Source organism: Bos mutus, chromosome 12 (assembly GCF_027580195.1).
Source record: "Bos mutus isolate GX-2022 chromosome 12, NWIPB_WYAK_1.1, whole genome shotgun sequence".
NCBI lineage: Eukaryota > Metazoa > Chordata > Mammalia > Artiodactyla > Bovidae > Bos > Bos mutus.
Window position 1 is genome coordinate 30048789 of NC_091628.1, and position 26909 is coordinate 30075697.

The window sequence follows — 26909 nt, forward strand, 5'->3', positions numbered from 1 at the left end:
CGTGGTACTCAAGTCCTATCTCCTGTTCCCAAGCTCAAGGAAGGTGTGATGTGCCTTATGGAGGAAAATATGTGTGCAGGATAAGCTCCATTCAGGCACTGTTGGCCTGTGTTCAACGTTAGTGAAGCAATAATATCTATTACATAAGGTATCTTTAAACAGAAAGACACAAAAAACATCATTTGTTGATCAAATGATGAAGATGTTGTGAGCAGAGGTTCACAGGAACCTAACTGTACTCCCGCCAGGAGCAGTGGTTTAGTAATTGCTAATGCAGTGTTCACGGCAACTTTATAGAACTACCAAACAGCAAGAGTCAACCACATCCATTTCCTATTACCACCTAACATTATACATTTACCTTCTTGTTTAAAAGGCAATGACTGAAAGGCAAGAATTTCCTTTTATTATTATTTTTTATTGCCTTATATCAGCTTTATAACAATGCTTGACATTCAGCAGAAACCTAGAAATATTTGAGTGAATAAAACAAGTGAAGGATGGATAAGCAATGCCTCAAAGACACTCAAATGGCTAAGAGTTACAGTAAATATTCAGCCACACTAGTCATCATGGAAATGTAACCAAAATGAGCCAAGGTTCTCCTCCCCTGACCAATGCTACTTCCTAGTGCTGATGAGGATTCAGCAAAACGACTCAAGCCATTATTAAAAGACCAAAAATAAAAGTGCATATTCTTTGACCCAGCAATTCCACTCCCAGAAAATAAAACCTGGATCTGTGAAAAATTTTTGTCAATAGGTATAATTAACAATAACAAAACACTACAAATCACTTCAAAATATAAATTGATGAAACAGTGGTAATACAATGTAACATTACATAGCTATCCAAAAGGTGTCAAAAACTAAAGACGGAAAAAATGCTCATTAAACATGAACACAGATCATTAACAAACAGGTACGACAGAAGCTTTTATTTCTTAAAAGTCTAAATGCATAAAAACATGAAAATGTCTGCAGTAGTTATTATCACTACATGTTAGGATGAATAATCTGAAATCTTGGTGTTCTCTTGTATTTTCCCAGTTTTTCCTTATAATAAACATGTCACTTTTGTAATCAGAAAAAAGGGAAGGGAGGGAGGTTTGGAAGTAAATTTGATGAATCAATTCTGAAGTTCTGAGTCCCTAGCAAAGTATTCTTTCCCCAAGATGGCCACCCTTAAACCATAGTAATTCTGCTACTAATTCAAATTAATACAGCAGGAGGTGCTGTTTGGTCACCCAAAGTTTAAATGAAGCTACAAGTTCATATAAGGAAACTTATATGTTCATATAGAACATATAAATTCAGTACCTCTTATTGTTGTAGTAACCACTCTACTCATTCCCAGCTCTACAACTTATTAGCTCAATGGCGTTTCCTTAACTGTTAAAGGTGATAAGAGTACTTTGCTCATAGGAACGTTGAGGTTTAAATGAATTAACATTTCATTTATAATAGAACCCAACATATGCAAGCCTTACATGTACTGGCTATTTCTGCCAAAACATAACTGTTAGATGGTGTGTTCCACTTTGGCTACAGAAATAAGTATCTTAGGGGAGAAAGAACGATGATACTTATAATCTCTTAGCACATCAACACAAAAATACATTACTTTTTCCTTTTATAGATCGTTTTTTGATCACAGCATTATGCAACATTCTAGTTATGAGTTTCCTGCCATCTTTTTTAAGGAGAGAGAGAGGAGACAAATTATATGGGGGGGAAGTTTACATTCTATACCACTCTACTGGTACAAGAAACACGCTTAGGCTCTTATCTAAGACCACAGCACCACTAGCAAAAACAGTCACATGCTCACATACCATATACAGACACTTAAGTTTGTATCAACTAGTGTTTCTCCTGAACCAACGAAACTAAAATTTGAAATGTAGAAATTTAGTATACCCAACTGTAAAACTGGTAGAAACTATACACTACTTTTCATTTTTAACATTTTCAAATCCTCATTCACCTACAACCACAAAATGAAGCCAAAAAGGAGAACACATTCATCATTATTTAAACTTATGAAACACAGGCTTCATGGGCATGCTGCTGCTACTGCCAAGTCGCTTCAGTCATGTCCGACTCTCTGCAACCCCATGACTGTAGCCCGCCAGGCTCCTCTGTCCAAGGGATTCTCCAGCTAAGAATACTGGAGAGGCAAAACCTTCAGTAGCTTACATTTTGTTCATGACAAGGCCAGTGTGTCAAACACTACCTAGAAATACAGTAAATTTTTCCAATAGTAGTAATAAATATTAAACTAAAAAGAGCCAAAAGCACTCAACAATTCTCAAACAGATATTCATCAAAATGAGGTAAGTCTAATGTGTCATTTGCTAAAGAATTTAATGCTGAAGCAGAAAAAAACTCATCAAAAATATCAGTCTTCATGGGACTTTCTGAGTTCAATGTTCTAATAAAGGCATTATTTGTGAGTGAATCTGGCTGAAGTTCACTCTGATTTTTCTTGGGGCTGCAGTAATTATGCTCCTGCCTCAGATGTGTGTTGTGGGCAATACTGTTTAATTCATTGGGAACTGGTGCCGGGATGTGACTATCTCCCATTTCTAAATACCTGAAGTCAGCCTCCCCGTTTTCTGAGAGCTCTGTTGAAACCACAGTGGCCGGGGACAGTAATTCTGCTAGAATTTCTTCATGCGTCTGACCACCGTATGGGGAAACACCGGGAACTGTGGCGCACCCTGATTTATTATCGGCAATGTCAATTTGACGCTGCAGTTCTTGTAGCAAGCCTTCTATTGACTCACTGTCATTTGGAGACCCACAATGGGACACCTGTTCCGAAGGTTCACTTGGAAGTGTTCCGTTTTGGGGGGAAGACATCAGAGCGGCTAATTTCTTCTTTTTTGCCTTAAGTTTTTTAAGAAGTTTTAGACGGAGTTTATGAATCTGACCCTCAATTGTGTCTCCATGGTTTGGTGAAGAAACACCATTTTCATTTCCATGAGAATTGTGGTTGAGGTAAGCTCCACAGGAGGCACTTTCACATCTCTTCCAAACTTCCGAATCACCAGTGCCATCAGCACGGGGAGGGGAAGCTGTGCTGGTTGGTGACTGATGGCTTGGAGGAGAGTTACTCAGCAGAGGCGGCTTAGCTGCCCTCCTGTGAGCTTTCCTGGAGGCCTGGCTGGCCTTTTGTCTTGAACCTTTAGTTTGAAAGCCACCAAAATTACTTGCCCCCTTAACTGAAGGCTGCAAATCAGTCACAGTGTTTCTGTTATGAGCTGAAACACAAGAGGGCATAAAAGAAACACCCTTGCTTAATAAGCCTTTAACCCAACTTCCCACAAATGGTTTCTTCTGATTCTCTTTCAGAGGTGGATTCTGTAACGGCTTAGCTGTTACAGTTTGAGAAAATGCTGTGGTTTCTTTTTCCTTCCAGTCAGATACCTGAGATGTAACATGTTGTTCTGGATTTAACTTCTCCGTTTCTGCTACAAGAAATTGTTTCAGTGAAGCATTCCTCTCTAGGGCAACTGTACCCTCAGTGTCTACTGACTTTACTTGCTGTGTAAGGCCACCAGCCTGAGTGTCATTAACAAGCTGAGTAACTGCAGTATCTTCTGTAGACACCTGTACTGATGGCATAGTTAAGAGTTGGGATGAAAAGCTTAAATCAGGCTGGTTGTGGGTAAGCTTGTCCTCGCATGGGGCCACTAAAAGAGCTATGAGTGGCTCCTCTGACTGCAAAGTGTTTGCTTCAACAACCCCTGCATTTTCTGCCACAGGTTTGTGTTCTAATAAGAAACCTTCAGAGTTGGACTGTACTTCTTCAAGTGTCAAGGGTAAGATACCGCTGTCAGCTGAACCTTTCAGATTTGGAAGGGAATGACGTCCAGGAGCTATGGCTTCATCCTGTGAGAGGGTATTAGGAACCATGGACACATCTGTGGGGTGCGTTCCTGAAGACGGTTCAGCTGAGGCAGCTTCGCCTGCAGAGCATGCTGCTGGAAACGCTTGCTTCTCGTCGCCGAAAGCATACTGGTCACTAGTCTTTTTAAGTGGATGGCAGGCAGGTGCTTTATCTGTCATCTGGGATGTTTTTCTTTCCCAAATAACAATATGTATCTCCGAAGCAGGAACCTGAAATGTCTCATGCCTTTCAGAACACAGGCCTTTTAAGTCATCACATTCTAGCCAACTTCCTGGGGAATGGGGAGTGAAAGTGAGAGGTTAGACATTCAAACAGACCACTATTCTAGGTAACTTTCTTCTGGCTTTTTTAACTGCTATTATTACTGAATACCCACCAAAAGAGAACTTGAAAACATGGCCTTATCCTTATGTCACCATTTTTCTCTGCCAAATGTCAAGTCCTTGGATTTGGATAACAAGTTATGGACAAACATCCAGAAATGTGAAAAACTGAGGCAGTGTTTACTCTTTTCTAAAATGCTCATAAAAATCAAGACAGAAGTATCTTTAACTTCTGGAATTCAGAGTGCAGTATCACCTGATATATATAACAATATCAGAAAATAGATTTAAGTTTTTCATATATATGAATTTTCAAGATAAATGAAGCTTGTTACCTCAAGTACCAACATTTAATTTGATTATTTTATTGGGGCGGTTAGGAAAAAATATAAGCTTAGGTTTTTGGGTGTCTGCTCTTATTTCTAAGCTCCTGTTTTCTCATTTGTCAAGTAGGGATGAGATGATCAATGACAGGGAAAGACATTAAATACCCCCTCTAAAACACCAAAAAAAATCACAAACAAAACTATCTGCTAAATAAGTTTATATCGATACAGTCTTATAAATAATCTGAACCCAGTACTTCTTATCCTATACCATTAAAACTTTGAGAATATTTTCTTTGCCTAGGTCAGTGGATCTCCACCACAAACGTATGTTAGAACCATCTGATTACTATTTGGGCTGAACTCTCAGAGATTGATTCACTGCTCTAGAGAAGAGACAGGACATTTTTTATAAGCTAACCATACAATTTTTATATATTTGTCAAAGTTGGAAAACACCTAACCTCTTCTCTCTGAAGAGGATTTTTCATTCTCTAGAATGCAATTAGAAAACTAAAATTTTTTTTCAAATATTTTTTTAAGTTATTGAGAACTCTAATCCCCACCGTAAATTCTGAAGTAGGGTAAAACTTTAAGGTAATATCTGTATTTATGAGTTTCCTTTTGCAAAGTGCTTTTATAAGTATATTGTGATATGTATCCAAACTATCCCCAGGAAGAACATTCAGTGAAAAACAGCAAACTATAAACCAATAGTAGTCTCTCACCTCAATCTCTGTTTAAAAAAGCATATGCATATGCATGTGTATACTCATAAACATGCTGATATGAACAAACAAAGGCAGCCATGAGGAGTGATTCTAAAGCAGGGTGATGGGGTAGAGGAGAGGGGTAGGGTTTTAACAAGCAAGGACAAGAAGAGAGAAAAGAATGTCAAGGCAACGTTTGTCTTAAAAGAACAACAAACTAGAGTTCAGTCCCCATGCCTATTATCATAAAAGAAAAACGTTCAAGCACTTACCATCAGCATCTAAAATCCATGTTACAAAATGATTATTTGCTTGGTACTGAATTACAGAAGTTACTTGATAAAGACAGCCTTCAGAATGAAATGAATAGCGCTGCAAGTCATTATGGGGTAAGCCTTCCACAAAGTGCAACATGAATACGAGAGAGACTCTGTAGGGGAGAAAGGCAAGAGAAGTCAAATGGATGTGATGCCATGTGTCTGGCTGCACAAAAGATGGTCTGAGGCAAGTGAGTCACGCATAACACTCCCAAGGCCAATTGCACTGCTTTTTCTTGAGAACCTCCAGATGTATGCCTTAATTAGAAACGGAGAACTCATTTGAAGACGTGTGTAACAGTACACCCTTCTCAGAATGGTGTCAGTGACAGTTGGAGGCCATCACGTAGTAAAGCTCTAACACAGGCCATTAAACAAAACTTGCTCTGTAAGCTGCAACACTGCTTTGGCTTACAGAAAATCTCTTGAAAACTACTTCACAGAATCAAAAGAAAAAAATCTAGACCTTTGAGAATTTTCTTTGGTACCAAGTGCCCAAATTAACTGCTTTGTTAGATGGGACAGGTAATATGTGAAACAAAATAACAAACCTAAAATATTCAAATAAACATTTTAAAAAATTGAATAAGCTAATAATTTGGCCTATTTCTCTGTTTTCTCAGGAAGTAGATAGACCCATCAAGTTAAAATTCTACTTACAAAAAGTTTATTTCTAAGGAAGTAGAAAAGAAAACATACTGGTTGATTTACTATAAATTTCAAAACATCTGTAATTTCAAAAATACATTACAGTAACATGACAAACCAGAGAACAGAACCCAGAATAGGCCTCAAATAACTAAATTTAACAGAACTTTCAGGATTTACAAAAAAATGCTGAATATCTCTTTTCCCAGGTACTGAAACAGATGTCAAAACTTACTTAGCTTATCAACATTTATTCAGCTGAAATAAACTTGAATCAGTGTCCAAAAATGTAGATTATCCAAACTGACAAGGGATAATTTGTAAATTATCCCTTGTCAATCTATTAGAGAATAATCTGGTCTTTATGTAACTATAAATAAAAAGTCCTGCAAACTGTCTATATCAATAAATTCTGTTTTTTTGCCACACATTGATCTATGATGCCACAAGTGTGGAGAATTTAAAAACTGTGAAGCATTTAAGTGTTTAGAAAATTAATGGGCATTTGAAGAATTCGGAGAAAATTCACAATGCATATATAACAAAGCAAATGAAAACACAATCAATAACTCCAAGAAAAATACAGAGCTATGAAAGAGATGAAATATAACCACATATACTCCTTGGCAAGAGAAGGGATATATGTATACTCATAATAAACAATGAAGTACTGTTTTAACCAAAAAATGTAGTCACATTGGAAGGACACGGAGAGGTTAAACACAGGTGGGGCCCAGGTGATGGTGTGAGAGCCCCAGTCCTCAACTATTTTAAAAGGTGGCAAAGGCACACTGTACTGAAATGTCAAAGTGAATGCTACCTTAAAGGTTTAAAGCAGATGCCTGGAAATGGACTAGAAGGAACGCTGTTCTTTTCTCCTTTTAGGTCTTGGCACTAGTAGATTAACTCAGATTTTGTTACTTGGGTGAAAATTAAACCTTTAGGAAAGGTTCTGAGGGATTTCTTGGCACATTCAAGGCCGTTGGGAAAAGGGGAAGAGAAGGTTAATGTCACTGGTTCTTTACTACATCAAATGAAACCTCAAAACATGTCCTTTAGGCAGGGACAAAGTTACAGAGGAGGTACGTGTGTGAGTGTATTAACAAAAAAGATAAGAGAAACTGCCTAACGTGGAACTGCTGCTGCTGCTGCTAAGTCGCTTTAGTCGTGTCCGACTCTGTGCGACCCCAGAGACGGCAGCCCACCAGGCTCCCCCGTCCCTGGGATTCTCCAGGCAAGAACACTGGAGTGGGTTGCCACTTCCTTCTCCAATGCATCAGAGTGAAAAGTGAAAGTGAAGTCGCTCAGTCGTGTCCGACTCTTCATGATCCCATGGACTGTAGCCACCAGGATCTTCTGTCATGGATTTTCCAGGCAAGAGTACTGGAGTGGGGTACCACTGCCTTCTCTGAACATGGAACTAACCTGTGAGCTTTTATAGAGATGGAGCTTCTGATAATACAAAAAAGAAAATTCTAATCAGTCTGCCCACTGAGGAAAAACAGAAGGGTTGGTGATATATAATGAAGATATATCTGCTCAAGGGCAGCAGAAAGCTTACAGAAGAATGAAGAATTAGCACGCTGAAGTCTGGGAGAAGATGGAAACTCAGATAGATGAGCCTATGGCTCATTCTGAATCATCTTAGTTCTTGAAACCAGGTTAAGGAAATCCCAGAATTCTAATGACTCTAGGCACTTGATACAGGTGAGGAAAATGGAAGTTTAATAAACTTAAAAGAGAGAGAAGACAAAGAAAAAAAGGAGGAGAGATAGTAGGTGTGGCGTCAGACAATTACCCTAAGTCAGCTCTGCAGTGGTGTGTCACCTGAACAGCTTACCAGAGCTCCTGACAGAGAGAAGCACTTTGGCAATTCATAAACCTATGCTAACTCAAACTTCTGAAAAGCAAGTTGCAGTCATCACTTTCAATACTACACATTGGGGAAAAAAAAAAAGTAAATCCACATTCACTTTGTTCTAAAAATAGTAAGGCAATTTAAACTCACTTTTCTAATACCATTTTTCTTATTTGTGACTTATTGTTGCAATTGTTACACGGACCAAAATGGGCAGCCTTAAGTGGGTGCCACTCAGGGATGACATTTGTAAAGGTGACCAGATTCTTCATACATCTATTAAGAAAAAAAAAAGACATAATTTTGATTAAGTTAATAATCATTCATGTTACCTTAAATCAATGACTAAAACAGAAGGCACTTTCATTTATTCATACTTTCCTATTCCTGCAAATTTATGTCAATGTTCCTTCCTAACCCTACCCTAGTAAAGTTCTCTGTAAGGACGCTCCACATTAATTATCTATAGTTTCTCAGCTATGAGGTGAAAATGTTAAAGGCAGGGTTTCTCAAGGGCAATCCCACTGCTCTATATTTCGTACTGGGTTATTCTTCGCTGGAGGGCACTGACCTGTGCACTGGAGGATGCTGGGCCTCATTCCTGGCCTCTCTGCACACAAGACGCCGTAACAGCCTCCAGCTGCAGCAACTAGCTATCTCCAGACACTGCCAAACATCCCAGGGCAGCAAAGAGCCCCAAGTGAAGAACCACTGCTTTAAGGCTTTCAAATGTATTGAGTTCATCCTTACTCAAAAAATTCACCATCTGGCTATCCATTACTAACAACCAAAAATGAAAAGGGCACTTACAAAAACATATTTGGGAAGAGCAACAATTAATTATTTTGATTTTTAAACTATAAGTATCAGTTGTGAAAAAATGCGGATTTCAGTTTTACATGAGTTCTAAATTTTGCACTTAAGCCTGAATATTTGATAGCAAAAGCATCTGCAAACATGATCTTTACAGATGCACACTACAACTCAACTCAATTAACAGTATCTTTAAAAGAGCAATTATTTATTATCTAAGAGACACCACCTTCTTTTATAAATAACAACAAATACCAGTAAATAACTTACATGTGAGGTAAGTACAGGCTGTCACAAATAGATCAATTCTCAGGGAAGCTAACATTTTAAAGGCAAAGCCACATAAGGGTATCAACAAACGCACTGACTGTTATTTCTGCTACATTCTCAGTTTCCAAAGATAAATATTAAGTAAAGGCTCCTATTTTTCATTAATAAAAGGGAGTTTGTCTCAGCAAATAAGCATTAATGCCCACATGACATCTCACATTCCTTGGCACCGAGCCAAACTCATCTACCAAAACATCCCTGTGGCAGGCGCTCTTTTCATCCCCATTTTACAGATGAGGAAAACGAGACACATCAGATGATAAACCCGACAGACATGAAATGAGTTCAGGGAGCCCAACTCCAAGGTCTTTAACTGCCTGCAGAAACTATCTTCTAAGTCAAGTCAAAAGCTCTTAAACTAGCACTAAAAACAGCAGCACACAAATGAACAAGTTTGCTAATATTCTTCCACCAGATTAAGTGAAAGTAAGTTTCAATGTAATGCCACTTCATTTTAAGCTTTTCCCCTCTAACTACTTTTACTTTTAGAGCAAAAAAACTTTAATGAAAAAAAAGGGAGGGGGGCAAGTGGTTGGTGGATTCTCTCCCTTGAGCTCTCATGGTTTTTCTATACGGCTCCAAAAGGCACTTTTCACTTTGTATTCAAAGCCAACAGATCAAAATAACTGCTAAGTCACTGGCCCTCTGTTATGTTTCCATGTTACTTCCCTAACTAACTGTCTTAATTTGGCCAGAATAAAGATGATTTCTGTTGAGTTCCTGGCACAGAGAATATGCTCAGTGAAAAGCTGTCAAACAACTGAGATACAGATTCTAGAAAAGCTATCATCAAGCTGACTGTCGGCTTCAGGCTTGTTTCTGTTATTTGTATTATTTAAGACCCAGGTGGAAATTAGGCAGCATACCTCAGTGAGCAGGAAAGTCTGAGGGGACAGAAAGTCTAAGCCTGAGTTGTTCTACTTACTAGTCTGTCACCTCAGGCAACAATTTAACCCCTTTCAAGTTTCAGTTTCTGCATTTGTTAAATGAGGAGAAAGTCAGATAATTTATAGAACTCAATGCCAGAAGACCTAGAAGCAGATGCTTCTTCTAATACTCATACAAAGTTACTTAAGTCCTAAGTATGAGTGAAATGCTAAGTCTTACTCTGTTCCCTGATGGACAGGGAAGCCTGGTGTGCTGCAGTCCATAGGGTCACAAAGAGTCAGATACGACTGAGCAACTGAACTGAACTCTGTTCTAGTCCTTTTGACTTAACTGATTAAAAAAAAAAGATGCTTCCTGGTTCTACAGCTTGGATTTCCTAGAGCATTCTCTCACACTCAGCTCTCCCTGACTAATCCCTAAATACCTGAAAATAGTCTCAATTAAGATAATGAATATCTGAAGTAGTATTTCTTCATATACATTTATTCAGAAACTTGGAGACTCCAAATTTTCTAGTTTACTAACAGATGAATTCAATAAAAGAGGAAAGGATTTTACCTCTATTGTAACAGTTTGAATAAATGACCAACAGAACCAGCGTGGTCATGTTTTAATTGCCAGCCAGCCAGTGACTTTCTCATATATGGACAGAGCAAGGGTGTCGTGTCTGATAAATTTTCTCTCCCTGACTCCTCTTCCAAAACCTAATTTCTCTCTTTTTTTTAATATGGTAGGTGTATGGAAGCAAAATAACTTTGCAGCTTCTTTCTTCTCCATGTTTCGTCCTGAGTACCAATCTCAGGGTCATGTACAACAATCGTGATCTCTCTAATCCTCACCTAGAGGCAGCAGGGAAGTAGAAAGCTGAGACAGTTCACGTGTAGAAGGATTCTGGTGGTGGCTCTTTCATAGGACTAAGGGAAGGAATGGGAGAGCATAAGTTACCTCTAACATCTGCTGCCAAGACTCTGGGAGCCTAAAATCAAGTTTCCACAATGTTCAAAACCAGCAAACAAAAGCCCTGGTCTCTAATATAGGAGTAAACAAAACACATATGGCTTTGCAAAGAATTCTAAGAGGTATACTTACTCAGCGGGGAATCCAGCAGAAGTGGGGGAGGCAGGGGACTGTGCTACTTCACCATTAGCCCCCACTTCCCACTAAAGAACTTCGTAACAAAATTCCTTCTAGTAATCTATCAAACTATTCATGTTTATTTATTATTATTATTATTTTTGGTACTCTTTTAGTATGAAAAAGCAAGTAAATAATAAAGTTTCTGGGGCTCAACTTTTTCCTTTTAGCGGTGGAGAAACTTCAATATACAAAAGGAAATTTTATCAAGGGTAAAGACAGCAATGCTACAAGTGGAAGCAAGTTTTCTTCATATTTCATTACTTGGAGACATTTTCAACAGAATGAATCCATTAAAGAAAATAGAAACACTAACCTGTTTTGATACTTGTGTCCACAGTGTGAACATTCAAAATTCCAAGAAAAAGAGTATGTGAAGAGCTGTTCAATGTGGGGTTCTATTTTTAAGAGCAGGGGAAATGCAAACACAGGACTTTCCATATCACCTTGAAGAAGAAAAAGAAAAATTATTGCTCATAATGAACTGAAAAAAAAATTACAAATTGTCTTTTCTCACTATATTCACAGTATGAATATATGGGAATATGTATATATGACAGAGTAAGTTATTCACAATTGGGCAAGAGAAGTTTTCGAAGCACTTTCTAAAAACGCTCATCATTTTAATTCTCACTCGCTATCTTTCATTTGTCTTGTTGACACTTATGAAAACACCTAAGACAAAGATACAGAAGACTCATACTGTCTCCTCAGATAAGCTTTTCTCAGGGAAAAAAAGAAATCCTCAGAACTGTGACAGTTCTAAAGCATCATAAAAACAAAGCAAAAATATGTAGATTTGTTTGGTACAGATGCTAAAAATAATATAACTGGAGAAACCCTGTAGGATAATAATTTCCAAGTTGGACAAAACCATGAAAAAAAGCCATCTCTACTCTGACTCTCTTGTTCTACAAACTGGTGAGGGCATGACGCACCGGGCTCACAGGACCAGACTCCTCAGCCACTACTCTTCTTAATCTTTTAACAATTAAACTTCAACAACTTTAAAACTAAAGAACATCTGAATTTTGTTGTCATTAAAACAAAAGCTGAACTGTGGATTCTGTCTTCCAATTTGGAGAGCAGCACGTTAGGAGGAGGACTTAGATTCTCCTCACATTCATCCTCCAATTGCTTTCCCTCCTTTCTATTCTCCAGGGAGCTTAGATGCTGTCTTACTGATTTGGCCCAAGGACTAATCCGAGCCCTGCCATCGACTCCCTCCCCCTGGGACTGCTTCACTTCCAACGTTCACTTCTCCCCAACCCTGGAACTACAGTTGTCTGGAACGCAGTTGAGAGGAGTCATCTCGGTCGGCTGTATTGAGAGGCAGAATAGTGGATGTTCCTGCCTGAGAATCAGTGGTCTTAGGCACCACTCTATCAGTATCAGTGGTCACAAAAGTTATAGTCCTACTGCTATTTTTGTAAAAGAACAGAAATCCAAAACAAAATACTTTTCATAAACAGAAGAAATAACAAATTAATCTCCTAAAAATGAACATCATATGCATAAAGAGTATGTAGTATAGCATGAGTTTGTAATTAGTTATCAGCCTTTACTTACTTACTCTGTTGAAACTAATATCAAGTGAAAAAGTAAATAATTTATATTGCATTATGACAACATAATCTTTAGCTCTAAAAAATTTATAGTTCTCAACAAACCAAACTATCACAAAAGAGCTCAAAACACAATTGAATAAGTTATATGACTACAGACCATTTTAGGTAATGTACATAGCTCCTAAATTTATCTTAATTATTTTTCCTTTGATTATCAATTTTAGGTGTCTAAAGCATCCTGTTAGAGAAACGTACAATACCAAAGCTTATTTCTAATTTTGATAACCTCCTGTCTAAATTAAGTGGTTTCTCTGTCTCTATTGCCTTAACCCGAACTCCTGCTCAACTACAGATCTTCCTCAACTCATGAAAGGGTTATGTTCCAATAAACCTATACATCATGGAAAATATCGTTAAGTTGAAAAGGCATTTAATCCTCCTAACCTACCAAATATCAAAGGTTAGCCCAATCTACCTTCAACATGCTCAAAACACTTAACATTAGCCTACTGTTGGGCAAAATCACTGAATACAACGTCTATTTTATAATAAAGTACTGGATATCTCATGCACTTTATTGAACACTACACTGAAAGTGAAAAGCACGATGCTGGACTGGATCTGGAATGGTTGTAAGCATATCAGTTGTTTACCCTTGTGATCGCACGGCTGGCTGGGAGCTGCAGCTCACTCCCACTGCCCAGCATCACAAGCGAGGATCATAGGGCTTATCACTAGTCTAGGAAAAGATCACAATTCAAAACTCAAAGCACAGTTTCTACTGATTGCATTTCTCTCTTTAATACCATTGTAAACGGGAAAAAATTTAAAAGTTGGACCACTGAAAGATGGAGACCGTCTGTACCTAGCTTGCATATTTCCCTGAAGTATCTTGTTCATCAGGATGCAAACTTTTCAGGGACTCCTTGCTGTCTAGCTATTCAGGTTTCCTCTTCTGTTACTGACTCATTAATGTGTCTGGCCACTTTTCTATCAGGTTTTTTCTTTTTTTTTTAAACTGATGTACAAGAATTCTTCATAAGATATCCTGGATATTATTTCTTTGTTCTATCTTTACACAGAGGTTTCAAACTTTGATGTTAACTGTAGTCACCAATCTCTAGTAAAATAGTGACCTATATTTTCTTCCAAAGTTTTACAGTTCTGCTTTTCGTGTTTAGGTCTTTAAATATGTAAATACTGGAAGTTTCTTTCTAATTGTGCTGTGAAGAAGGGCTCTAATCCCACCCAAACCCTCTCCCCCACCAATCAGGAACCAACCATCACCATTAGGAAGAAACCAAACGGGGGTGGGGTTGGGGGGAGGCAGGCAGGTTTGGATCTGGACTTTCTATTCTGTTCTATTGGTCTGTCTATCCTGGTACACAACACTCAAAGACTAAATTACTCTCTGCTGCTGCTGCTGCTAAGTTGCCTCAGTCGTGTCTGGCTCTGTGCGACCCCCGAAGATGGCAGCCCACCAGGCTCCCCCGTCCCTGGGATTCTCCAGGCAAGAACACTGGAGTGGGTTGCCATTTCCTTCTCTAATGCATGAAAGTGAAAAGTGAAAGTGAAGTCGCTCAGTCGTGTCGGACTCTTAGCGACCCCATGGACTGCAGCCTACCAGGCTCCTCCGTCCATGGGACTCTCCAGGCAAGAGTACTGGAGTGGGGTGCCATTGCCTTCTCCAATTACTCTCTACACTTACAAAAATAAGTAGACACCATAAAATACTGGCTTTTTCCTTAAAAAAATAAAAAATACATATATACAATGAAGGAAAGGAAATATCAAATTGACGATAGCAGTTACCTTTGTGGTGAGGTAAGGAATAATTGGGAAAGAGTACAAAAAGGGTATTAGTTGTAATATTTCTTAAACTGTGAGGAGGGAGAGCAGAGAGGATAGCTTACAATGTGTTTTTTTAAAAACAGTAATGGGGATTCCCTGGTGGTCCAGTGGTTAATACTCTGAGCTCCCAATGGAGGGAGCATGGGTTCAATCCCCGGTTGGGAAACTAAGATCCCACATGCTGTGTGTCCAATAAATAAAATAAAACATTAAAAAAAAAAAAAAAACCAGTAATGAAAATGATTAAGTGTCTTAAAATGTAATTAAGCTGATCTTAAAAATGTAACCAACATTCCAAGCCAGTATGGATTCTACTTCTCTTTCTTTAGTGGTTTAGAATACATGTCAATATTCAGAATGAGGACACACACATTGTAAGATTCCAACGTGCTCCCAGAAGCAAATGTTAGGCTTCATTAGTAAGATCTTAAGCACTAACGTAGCCCCTCTCACTGCTGACTGAATAGTGCAGACACATTGAGAGGATGCTACTGCACAGGAAGAGCTACACGCCTGCCCAATTGCTATGAGTGCACAATTTTCAGACATCCCTTCTCTGTTATATAGAAATCCACATCCAAAGCAGCAGTAGAGCAAGACACAATCTTCCAAATATTTATAATGAGCAGGGGTAAGCAGGGTGTTGATTCAGACTGGGGAAGAAACCACTCTTTAAAATTCAACTGGGAACTGAAGTAGGGAACCTGAATAAAACATCTCAGGTCACTCTAGGAGGGAACTGATAGCCGCAAAATGCAACATGGGAGCCCCTCGGTCTACACTCTGGTGATCTTACGGACAAGACTCCTCTGGGATGACTCCCCCACCCAACAGATGAGTGGCTGGAGTAGTCTACTGGGGCAAAGGACAGGGAAAGAAGCCAATGGTGTAATCCCTGAGTGCTGAGCTGGCTCTGAAAACTGCATCCACTCTGAAGGGATGGAACACATGTGTGCATATTTATATAAAACAACTCCATCCTTGAATGACTTAACCAGTGATACATTTCTACCCAGATTCTCCCTTCCAAGAATGTGATCATCCCAAGTAATAAAACAGTATTGTATTTCCTTATGATATAAGTATGTCTTTACAGTAGATGAATAATACAGTTAAATTCCACAAATTACTTACCTAACGTACATCTAAGCTGAGGTTGAAGTCTAATAAAAATTTCATCTCTGACTTCATTCAGACAGGTCTCTATCTTTGCAAATATTTCTGAAGGAAGCTTTTTACAATCTCCATCTAATAATAAAATATAGAACATTAGATTTCTCATCAACCTATATCTTTCCACAGACAATTAACACATTATCAAAAATGAAAGTTTCTCAGTCAACAAATTTTCCAGAGACAAAACGGAAAACTACAAAATTCCTTAATTCTTCTTGTCTTTGTAGTGTATCATGTGTTTATGTGCTTAGCCAACTCACTTGTGTCTCTTTGTGACCCCATGGACTGCAGCCCATCACGGGGTACTCACGGGATTCTCTAGGCAAGAATACTGGAGAGGGTAGCCAATTCCTTCTCCAGGGCATCTTCCTGACTAAGGAATCGAACCCAGGGTCTCCTGCATTGCAGGCAGATGCTTACCATCTGAGCCACCAAGGAAGTCCCATAGTATACCATACATTCCCTCAGTCTGTTTTAACAGCACAATATCGTTAGTACTGACTGCCTGGCTCAACATCATTCTGCCAGAGTAAAATCTCAGTGAAAGTTTTTCTCACCCAAATAATCACAGGCCTTGCTAAAGAGCTACATGTTAATATTCTGCCCATCTCTGAAACATCTGAGGCCGTTTCTTTCAATGCAATTGTTCCTTATGCTAAAATAACTTCTTATCAGTTAATCTTCTCTTTATAACTTTTACTGAACTTAACTAGATCACAGGAACAGATAAATTTATAAGGAGTCTTAATATTATGATTACTTCCAAACTAACATTTGGTATGTTTCCTTCATTCTACATCTTTTTTGGGGGGAGGGGAAGGAAGGAGGGCATGAAGGGATCTTCATTGACATCATCGAATTTTGTACAATTCCACATTCTGCTTTTTTTACACAAATGTGCTTCATTAAAAACTTTGCAGGCTAGTTATTACACTCCAACTGAACCATAGTTTTATTGGCCATTCCCTATCGCTGGACATTTAAGATTTTTCTCTTTATTTTACTATTATAAATAGTATTATAATGAACATCTTGGGGCACATACCTGACCATGTTTTTGACATTCTTTAGGGCAAAAGTCCTCAAAATTACTGACAGAAAACTAAGAAAATTAAGAAACTAAGATTAACTAAAATTATTTTGAGTAAAAGCCCCCATATGCACCTGATTCTAAGTACTCTTAGGCTACTAGATCTTTTCACTCAAATCTCTTACAAGTAAATAATTCATATAGCCTGATCACACACTACTTGTGTGTTTCACTATGAGAACATCTGGAGTCTCCTGTAATAAGAAGTGAGCACTGACCAGAATTTTTAGTATCTGATCACACTAGAAAAAAAGAGAAAACTTACAATCAACAGTAATGCAGCTGGAACAAATGTAATTACAACTATATTATAAAAACAATTATCTTGTAAAAGATGAATAAAATACTGAATAACCAAGGTCAAACTGCATAAAAGTAAGGATTCTCCCCTACCAGATACCAAAACCCAAAAGGCCATAATAATTTAAACAGCCTGGCACTGGTACAGCAACAGGAAAATATTCAAAGATGGGGAAACAATGTATAAAATTTATATAAAAGATTGCAAGATCAAAGTCAAGTTGAGTAAAGATGAGGATAGCAAGACCTAAAAAGCCCTAATAATTAACATAGTGTGGTACTGGTACAGAGACAAAGTGACTAAGAGAACAAAACTGAGTGCTAAGGAACTGCTTACACAGACTGTAATATGACAAAGGGGGCATGGCAGATCACCTGAGGAAAAAGGTGGAGCTAGAAAAACTGGCTATGCAATGGGAAAAAAAATGAACCCTTACCACACACCATACCCAATTACCTCTCACTGAACTAAGAATTTCAATGTAAAAAGCAAAGCTCTGTGACTTCTCAGTGAAAACACAGGTGAATGACTTTCTCATCTTGGATAAAGGAAACATTTCTTTTTAAAGCCACAAACATTACTAGCTACAAAATGGAGATGAACAATTTCTGTACATCAAAAGACATCTTTAAAAAAGCAAAAGCACAAGATATAAACTGGGAGATGTAGCAAGCTATCTGACATAGATAAATAGAGCAACAAGGACGTATAAAAGCTCAAATCAGTAAGCACATGACAACAGAACAAACAGGTATAAGACACAAACAGGCTTCACAGAGGGAACAGAGGGTCAATCTATATAGGAAGAGCTATTCAATCTTTCTAAAATTGGGGAAAAGCAAATCAGGACCATTTTATATCATTCAAATAGCAAAAATCTCCAAGTGTGAAAATAGCCAAGGGAAGAAATATGGACGAGGAAGATCTCATCTACATTGCTAATGGGAGTACACACTGGTACAACCACTCTAGAAAACCATCAGCCTTTATCCATTCTGTGTGACAGAGTCTATCCTAAGGTAGATCCAAGGGAAACAAACTCCTGGGCCCCGAGAGATTGGCCTAAAAACAGTCACAGCAGCAGTATTTATGATGGCAAGAATCAACCCAATGATAGATGAATAAATGCACTGCTATACTTACAAACTGGTATTTTGACAAACTGGAAATATTATACAGCAATTAAAATTGGTGAGCCACAGATACAAGCAGCTTTACAGATAAATCTTTATAGGAAAAAAAAAAAGGTCCCAGAAAAAATATACTGTATATTTTTTTTATAAAGTTCAAAACATTAAATTAGGCAATACATTACTTAGCCATATATATGTAGGAAGAACTATTTATTTTTTATTTTTAGGAAGAACTATTTAAAAAGAAGAAATGATAAAACACATTTTAGGATAATGATTACCTTCGGGGGAGTAGAGGATGGCATGGGGAGGAACACAAAGGTATATGTAAATCACTGCAAATATTTTATCTTGGGTTGGAGGTGGTTCCTGGGTATCCTATTTCATGAGAAAATAAAAATATATCCCTCACTATGAAGTGATTTTTGGAGAGTTGTGGGATTATGGGTGATCTATTTACTTCTTTATTCCACTTTACAGCAACTCAAAAACTTACAAAGTTTTACTGTGATGGACTCTATGTCGATCACCATTGACCAACAGATAAGATTTAACCACAGACTCCTTACTGTTAGTTTTTGAAAAAGACTGCCTTTTGGGCAGTCATGATAACACAACTGGTATTATCTCAAGCTTCATGATATGTCCCTTTGGTCCCTGCTCCCAGGTCTCGACACAGAACAATGGGTACTAATGGCATCTTTTTCATGCGCTATGAGACAAGTTCAATATTAGTCTCTCTAAAAATTAAAGAGAAATAAAATGTTATTACTAACCTTTAACTCCATCCAGCTGACTGGTGTGCAGAAGCTTATTGGCTTCACTATACCTGGTAAACAACCGCCCGAACACGGACTCCTCTTTGGACCGCAGGTCGGTCACAGTGCTTTTCAGCCCTTCCAAGTGCACCAGTGCTGACAGGATACAGTCTAACCAACACAGAGCATGTGCATTTTTCCACTGCACACATGAAGTCTGGCACAATGAGGTATGTTTGCTCTCCAGTGGCTTTTCCAGTTCAGATGTGCACCTTTCATTTTGAGGGCGAGTTCCTTCAGTTCCAGAAACATCAACCATGGGAGCATCTTCCTCAGAAGCCATGTCAACAGTATCAGCTTCCAAAGCCTCATTCTGCTCCCAGCAATCAGCTGTCCTAACTGGATTCTGCTGTCCACTGTACAGTGAACCAGGTAAGTCTGGTGAGGTTCCATCATATTCTCCTCCATTATGGTTACTGTTCAAAACTTGTTCACTGTCAATGCCTCGATGATTTTTAGTCTTTTTGGAACCTGCTAAAAGAGGTGAATCTTCACAGTTGGTTTCCAAGATCTTTCTTTTTTGAGACTTATTTGGAGTGTGACAATCTTGCAAACCCGGAGAAAATAAGTTATTAAGTGATTTAGAGCCCAAAGGATAGATGCACTAGAAAGAAAAAATAAAAATTCAAATAAGCTCAAGCTTTACTTTACCATTTCTATGTTATGAAAAATATGTATAAAATGTTAGCATTAATTTGATATGAGACAGTATATAATATTATCAATCTAAATTTGAAGGAACAAGGATAAACAACTAATCAAAAATTTAGTCCTCAAAAGAGTAATTTTTTCCTAGTTAATTTGAATAGTCAAGGGTTTAATCTAAGCTACACCAGGGTAAGCTAACAAGGAAAACATACATATTTTTGCTTTAACAAAGAATCCAATGTTGAATGAATTAAAAATTCTAAAATTCTATGATAAGTGTACTAGTCTTTTGGGGATAGGTATACTGCATGGCATTAAAAACTAGAAGAGTAGTTTCAATGTAAAAAGTTGCCAAGAGTAATATCTATGTTACATAGTTTTGAAACTATTAACCAGAGAGCACATCAGTGGACCAATTTTACAACCACACGGGGTCTCAGAATCAAATTGGCTGAATTTTAATGACTTTACCATGCATGAACACAATTTCAGCCAAATAGCAAAAGTGTAAACAAATCACTAAAATAACCAACGAATTTTCCCTAAGCTTGAACACCAGCAAAACATTTTATAAGATAAATGCAAGAAATCTACATCCTGTGTGCCTTCACTTAAAACATGCCTTCTTCTATACAGGTATGGTAGACAGCCATCTCAGTGGCCTCTAGTGAACTAAAGAACTATTATATCTCCAGGTAGTCAGGCCCTAGGGTCAGCCCCCTGCCACAGCCTCAGGCTTGGCCACGTGACTAGCTGTGATGGGACACGAACAACCAGGATGCACACGGAGGCCTGAAGCACTGGCTGACTGGACTTGCCCTCTCACAGCCCTCTTTCTGGAAGATACTTTCTTAGTTCTGGCTATTGCACTCTAAGGATCCCAATTAGCCTATGGAGAGATCCTTGTGGAAAAGAAGTGAGATTCTTGCTGACTACCCGAGTTGAGTTTCCAGTTGGGAGAGGGCATCCACAGCCTGCCACACAGACTAAATTTAGCTGTACTAGCCAACAAAACGGGAAGTGTAAGAATGGCCTTGACAACCCACAGAATCATGAGCGAAGCCATTAAGTCACTTCGTCACTAAGTTTTGAGATGGTTCATTTTACAGCAACAACTAACTGAAATGCACTTAGAAAGAAAGAAAGAAAGAAAGATGTCCGACTCTTATGATCCCATGAACTGTAGTCTGCCAGGTTCCTCCATTCATGGGATTCTCTAGGCAAGAATACTGGAGTGGATTGCCATTTCCTTCTCCAGGGGAACTTCCTGACCCAGGAATTGAACCCAGGTCTCCTGCACTGCAGGCAGATGCTTTACTGACTGAGCTACACGGGAAACCTGAAATGCACTAAATCCTCCATTTTAAAATACAGCATCTTCTAAAACGAAGATCATGGCATCTGGTCCCACCACTTCATGGGAAATAGATGGGGAAACAGTGGAAACAGTGTCAGACTTTATTTTTCTGGGCTCCAAAATCACTATAGATGGTTGACTGCAGCCATGAAATTAAAAGACGCTTCCTCCTTGAAAGGAAAGTTATGACCAACCTAGATAGCATATTCAAAAGCAGAGACATTACTTTGCCAACAAAGGTTCGTCTAGTCAAGGCTATGGTTTTTCCAGTGGTCATGTATGGATGTGAGAGTTGGACTGTGAAGAAGGCTGAGCGCCGAAGAATTGATGCTTTTGAACTGTGGTGTTGGAGAAGTTGGAGAAGACTCTTGAGAGTCCCTTGGACTGCAAGGAGATCCAACCAGTCCATTCTGAAGGAGATCAGCCCTGGGATTTCTTTGGAGGGAATGATGCTAAAGCTGAAACTCCAGTGCTTTGGCCACCTCATGCGAAGAGTTGACTCATTGGAAAAGACTCTGATGCTGGGAGGGATTGGGGGCAGGAGGAGAAGGGGACGACAGAGGATGAGATGGCTGGATGGCATCACTGACTCAATGGACGTGAGTCTGAGTGAACTCCGGGAGTTGGTGATGGACAGGGAGGCCTGGCGTGCTGTGATTCACGGGGTCACAAAGAGTCGGACATGACTGAGCGACTGATCTGATCTGATCTGATACAAGTGAACACTACATTCCCAATATTGCACTTATTTAGAAATTCTTTAGTTTAACAGGACAAGTTCTTCATTTTTCCATTACTAACTAGATGCGCAGTCACCATCAACAACTTGATCCTCAACTTTTATACCCTGAGATTATTTCCTTAATCCTACCACATGTCAGATGATATAGAACACTTTAAAATCAATAGCGGTAATTTTGTATTCAAAAAGTTGTCCAAAGCAATTGAAAGCAAGACCCTAAAGAGATATTTGCACACCCATACTTTTACTACAACATTATTTACAATAGCCAAGAAGTAGAAGCAAACCAAATGTCCATGTACAAACAAGTGGATAAAGAAAATGTGGTATATACATATTAACACAGTAGAACGTTATGCAGCCTTAAAAAAGGGAACTCCTGTCATATGGTACAATGTGGATAAACTTTGAGGTCATTACACTAAGCAAAATCACAAAAAGACAAATACTGTATGATTCCACTTATATGAGGTACCTAGAGATTAGTCACATTCATAGACAAATTAGAATAGTAGTTGCCAGGGCTACAGGGAGAAGTTGTTATTCAACAGTACAGAATTTCAGTTTTGCAAGATGAAGAAGTTCTAGAGTTCTTAAGTACATAACATTTAGAGGTTAATAACTTTCTCAGTGAGTCCCAAAGTTAATAAACCAACAGATAACAGTGACAACATCTAAAGGACTCCCAAAAAGTTTAAAAAAAAAAATCTTGAAATATATCCCCTCCTCTAACAAGTCTTAACATCTTCATGTAATAACTCAGGAAACTGAATGGAAAAATAACAGAGAATATTTAAAATTGCATACCAGACAGATCTAGACTTTGATTATCTACATATTAAAAAACATACAGTCTAAAAACTACAAAATGAGCGCAAATTTAAACAGTGAAGAAAAAAGCAAAAGGCTAAAACTTTGATACCATCTAAGATTAATACTTTACCTGCAGATCCTCACACAAAAAGACAGATTCTTGAAAACTAATTCGGTAAGTCTTTAAGGCTTTTAACTTTCCCTTCGCCCTACAAGCAGGGCAATATCCATCTGACAAAACTTTCGCTGAATCATAATTCTAAAAGAGAAAAAAAGTAAATTAGACACTCACAGATTTTATCAAATTACAAAAAGTTAAATGTAAAAGTAACCAGAACATTTTAAAATAATTTTCACCTAGAAGCATCCTGGCAAGATATCTTAAAAGACAGCAAATAAAAGAAATCCATACAGGCTTTAATACAGCTATTATTCCAAAAAGAATATATTCTAGTTTTAAATATTAAAGTAGGTGTTAAGAATAGCATTAGTTTTATTTGCAAGAGAAAAAGTAACGTCAGTTACCACTGAAAATATGTTTGATATATTCAAACAGTAAACCATAAGGTCTATGTTTTCTACTTTCACATATCAAAGAAACAGAGAGGTAAAGAGAAACAGTCTTTCGCCATTACTGTAAGATTTCCGTGGAAGATACAATTTTTTAGAAATTAATTGGTAAAATTAAAACCAAATTTAAGTCTCAAAAACAGGAGGGAAAAAACCAACTTTGCACTGAGGCAAAAAATAAGTGCACTAACTTTTCCCAAGTACCCCACCATGTGGAGTGAAGAGTTCCCTATATCAGGCCCTGGTCCAACCATTGGCAAACCATTTCCACTCTTCGGGGAATCCGTCATTCCGAGTCATTGGCTAATTTATGTCCCTTGAAACATGTCAATAGCACTAAGGATTTCTCAATGAACCCTGGAAAAAAAAAAGTCAATAGACAATTAAACAAAAATCCTATTTACTCTGAAAAAGAGCTATGCTATTTTAGAAGATGGATATACATTAAGTATATTTTGAGAACTATATACCCTAGGTTAAACAGATTCTAAAATTGTTATTTTGAAGTGAAAGCAAAATACCTAAATTTATTTATAAATCTAGCAAATTTGTGGGAAGAGGGCATAAACCAGCAATAGGACCAGTCTTCGTAGTAGACTCATTTAAAAGGAAACACCAAAACTTGTAATAGAGTTAGCTATTAGTTAACTACATTGACCAGAGTTTGAAAACCTAAGTTTTTAGTCTATATACAATTTAAAACAAATATATAAACATTATATTAAGAAAGTACTTTACAAAACCTAGATCCATTGTGCTATTACCTTACAAGGTAAAAAGAACCCCCTACATTCCTACTGCTTTCAATTATCAAGAATATAGCACCAGCTGAGAACAGTGCCACTTCTTAAAAGCTGACAATAATGTACTTTACATTAAATAATTTGTAACAGAACAAAAATATAAACACTGTCATAGTACAAATTACACACGTAACAAGTGTTTTTTGAGTGTAGTCCCCTAGAGTAGAATCACATTCAGTCAAGTCAAAATTATGAGACTGGAACTCAGTGTAAGGTGAAGTAATTGTTAACAGTAGTTTAAAATACAAGGAAAACTAGATAAAGGAGAACTCTGAGCAGAGTGAATCACCACTTCACAGAGATTTGTAGAACACTTGGAAGAAAAGTTTTTCCAAAATCTAGGAATCCATGATTCTTATGACAACCACCTCCTGGGAAACTGCGGCTCACAGATTCACTTTAGAAACTAGTTATGCTATTCTGTTTCAGAGGAATATACTTTACACAGCTTTCAAGCCAAGGAATAATTCAAAAATAAAAATGCTCTTTAGAAAAACATCAGTGAATCTCATGTTGCTATTCCTCAAGAAACATTCATAAGCAGGATTTCTCAACCACAAGATTACAGACATCATATACCAGATCAATTTGTTGTGGAGGCTGTCCTGTGGGTTAAGGGGATGTTCAGCAGCATCACTGACCTCTAACTGCTAGATATCAACAACACCCACCCCTCACTTGTAACCTTATCTCCAGATGTTGCCAAATGTCTGTCAAATGTTGCCAACCTGGGGGGTGGGGTTGGGGGTAGGGGGCCAAATTCAGTCCACTGAGTATCACTGCCAAAAGGGTAAAAAAACAAGTTTAGTGCTTTTTCCTTTTAAGTTCCTCAGGGACAACACCAATTTGTTAACTCTGGCTGGTTCTGTTTATAACCTACTCACAGAAGGGAACTATACAGGAAGAGTCAAACTTCTAGGATTCAAGAGTGGCTAAAAGCACGGGCTTTAGGTTCAAAACTGTATTTGGAAAATTAGATGATTCTAAGAATTAAATGCAATGCGTGTAAAATGTTTAGCACCTGACACACAGCAAATTTTAACTACTATTTAGTGCTATTTTATACATTATGCAGAAAATAGGCAGCATAGCTTGGATCATTCTGCAGTATTCTCAAAAAAAAAAAAAAAAGGCTGGTAAGCCATGTATCTGGAACAAATCTTCCTTGTTGAAAATTTCCATCTGCCTGAGGGATTAAGGAAACTTTTCTGGCTGGTTCTCTCTCTCTCTCTACTAAAGTAAAACATGGTAAGAATTCAAATTTGCTCTCCTGATCCTATCATCCAAGAATTTCAATGGTAAAACAGGTAGGTTGGTGGTTGAAATCCTGAATATGCAAAAGCCCCAAAAGAAAATTCGCTAAAAAAACAAAAAACAAAAAAAAACCAGAGGTAGGCTCTTCAAGTCTTTCAAATACAACTTACTTGGTCCTAGATAGGAAACCCTGGGGTAGTTCTTACAACTCAATTTATCCCTGAATGACTGGCCTCATTGTCCTCTCTTCAAAAAACCACCTGCTCCTGCTCCTTTTGCTTCTATTTATCCTAGACTTTGGCACCTCTATGCTTACAAACACACATACTAGAAAATTTGAGTGCTTCTCTAGTCAAAGTCATCAAATTCTGTGGACAGTTCTTTGGAAGCATCTCAAACCCCTTCTGTCTTCATCTCCATCTCCACTCCTTATCACTGCCAAAGTGATGCTTTTATTAAAGAAAAACAAGTCTGAGTCTGTCGCTGCTCAGCTTAAAATCAAGTAATGATTCCAGTCTGATTACAGTAAAGTCCAGACAGCTCCGTGCGTGTGTGTTCAATCGCTCAGGGTTACCTGAGGGCAATGCTAAGACCTAAATACCACCACACTGTGAGACCACTGGCTTTCCAGTCTTACCGTCTACTCCACTTCACCCTCCGCGTTTTTTTTTTTTCTGAGCCGCTCCCCACCCCCACCCCCACCCTTTTCATTACTTCTGTGAGCCACTGACGCTCCAGAAGCCCATATGTCAAGTACTAACCCAGCACGGACCCAATTACAGCATCAAAGCGTCAGGTTGGCCCTGGGGCTAGCGAAAGCAGCAATTAAGCTGAAGTCACAGCCCAGTGCAAAATGGGGAAACCCAGAGAACCAACTGCTCGAAGAAGGCCTTACACCCGTTTAAGCTTTCCCTCCAAGGAAGGGGGCTCGGCACGCAAGCTGTCAAAGGTGAGGCCACACAGACTTGAAGCCGAGGGCTAGGGCTGGCTTTCGGCACCCAGCCCTGTCTGGTACCCAAGCCAGCCGTCCCGAATCACAGACCAGGAGACGTCAGTTTCAAAACCCAACCTTGGAAACCCGAGGAGACCAGGGTTCCGTTAATTCACGCTCCTTATGAAGCGGGGAGGCGGGCGGGGGGGGTACGGTGAGGGGAACCTCTGGTTTCTCTTCAGCATTTACCTCTCTGAGTCCAAGCGAATGAATCTGGTACTCTATTCTAACACCTTATTCACCAAGCCTTTCCCCCTCCCAGCCTAGCCCCTCCTTTCAACCAGCAGAGTACCCCCAAAGATCACCCCAGCTCCATCCGCTTTTCCTATTTCAGAAGCTGAAGGAAGCTACTCCGTCTTTTCTCTTACCTGCCGCCGGCTCGGTCGTTCCTCGCGTCCGGGTCGCTCGGAACTCCCGTTCCAACTGGAGCTCCCACGCCAGAGCGCGACGTTCAACCCACGTTCTCCTCCGCCCGCTCCTCCCCCCGAGCCCCTCCGCTAGAAAAGCAGCTTCCGGTTTGAGTCCCCGGAGA

General features: G+C 38.7%; 1 protein-coding gene across 1 annotated transcript; it reads right to left on the reverse strand.

Annotated features, from left to right (window-relative positions):
* Window positions 1-397: 397 nt before the first annotated feature.
* USPL1 (ubiquitin specific peptidase like 1) lies at window positions 398-26872 on the reverse strand. Its single transcript, XM_005902176.3, has 9 exons — window positions 26746-26872; window positions 23521-23686; window positions 22890-23018; window positions 19158-19803; window positions 15816-15929; window positions 11579-11708; window positions 8248-8373; window positions 5547-5704; window positions 398-4186 (listed from the first exon to the last, which is right to left on the reverse strand). The coding sequence occupies exons 2-9, from the start codon at window positions 23617-23619 to the stop codon at window positions 2301-2303; spliced, it is 3288 nt and encodes a 1095-aa protein (XP_005902238.1). The 5' UTR covers window positions 23620-23686; window positions 26746-26872; the 3' UTR covers window positions 398-2300.
* Window positions 26873-26909: the final 37 nt, after the last annotated feature.

What these genes read in the sequence shown, in the direction of transcription:
- USPL1 (XM_005902176.3), bottom strand. Translation starts at nt 23,619, where the DNA reads ATGACGGATTCCCCGAAGAGTGGAAATGGTTTGCCAATGGTTGGACCA. An exon ending in TCAGCTGGATGGAGTTAAAG is followed by an intron (nt 15,930 to 19,157) that starts GTTAGTAATAAC and finishes TTTTATTATTAG; the next exon opens with ATGGAGATTGTAAAAAGCTT. An exon ending in ATGGATTTTAGATGCTGATG is followed by an intron (nt 4,187 to 5,546) that starts GTAAGTGCTTGA and finishes CCCATTCCCCAG; the next exon opens with GAAGTTGGCTAGAATGTGAT.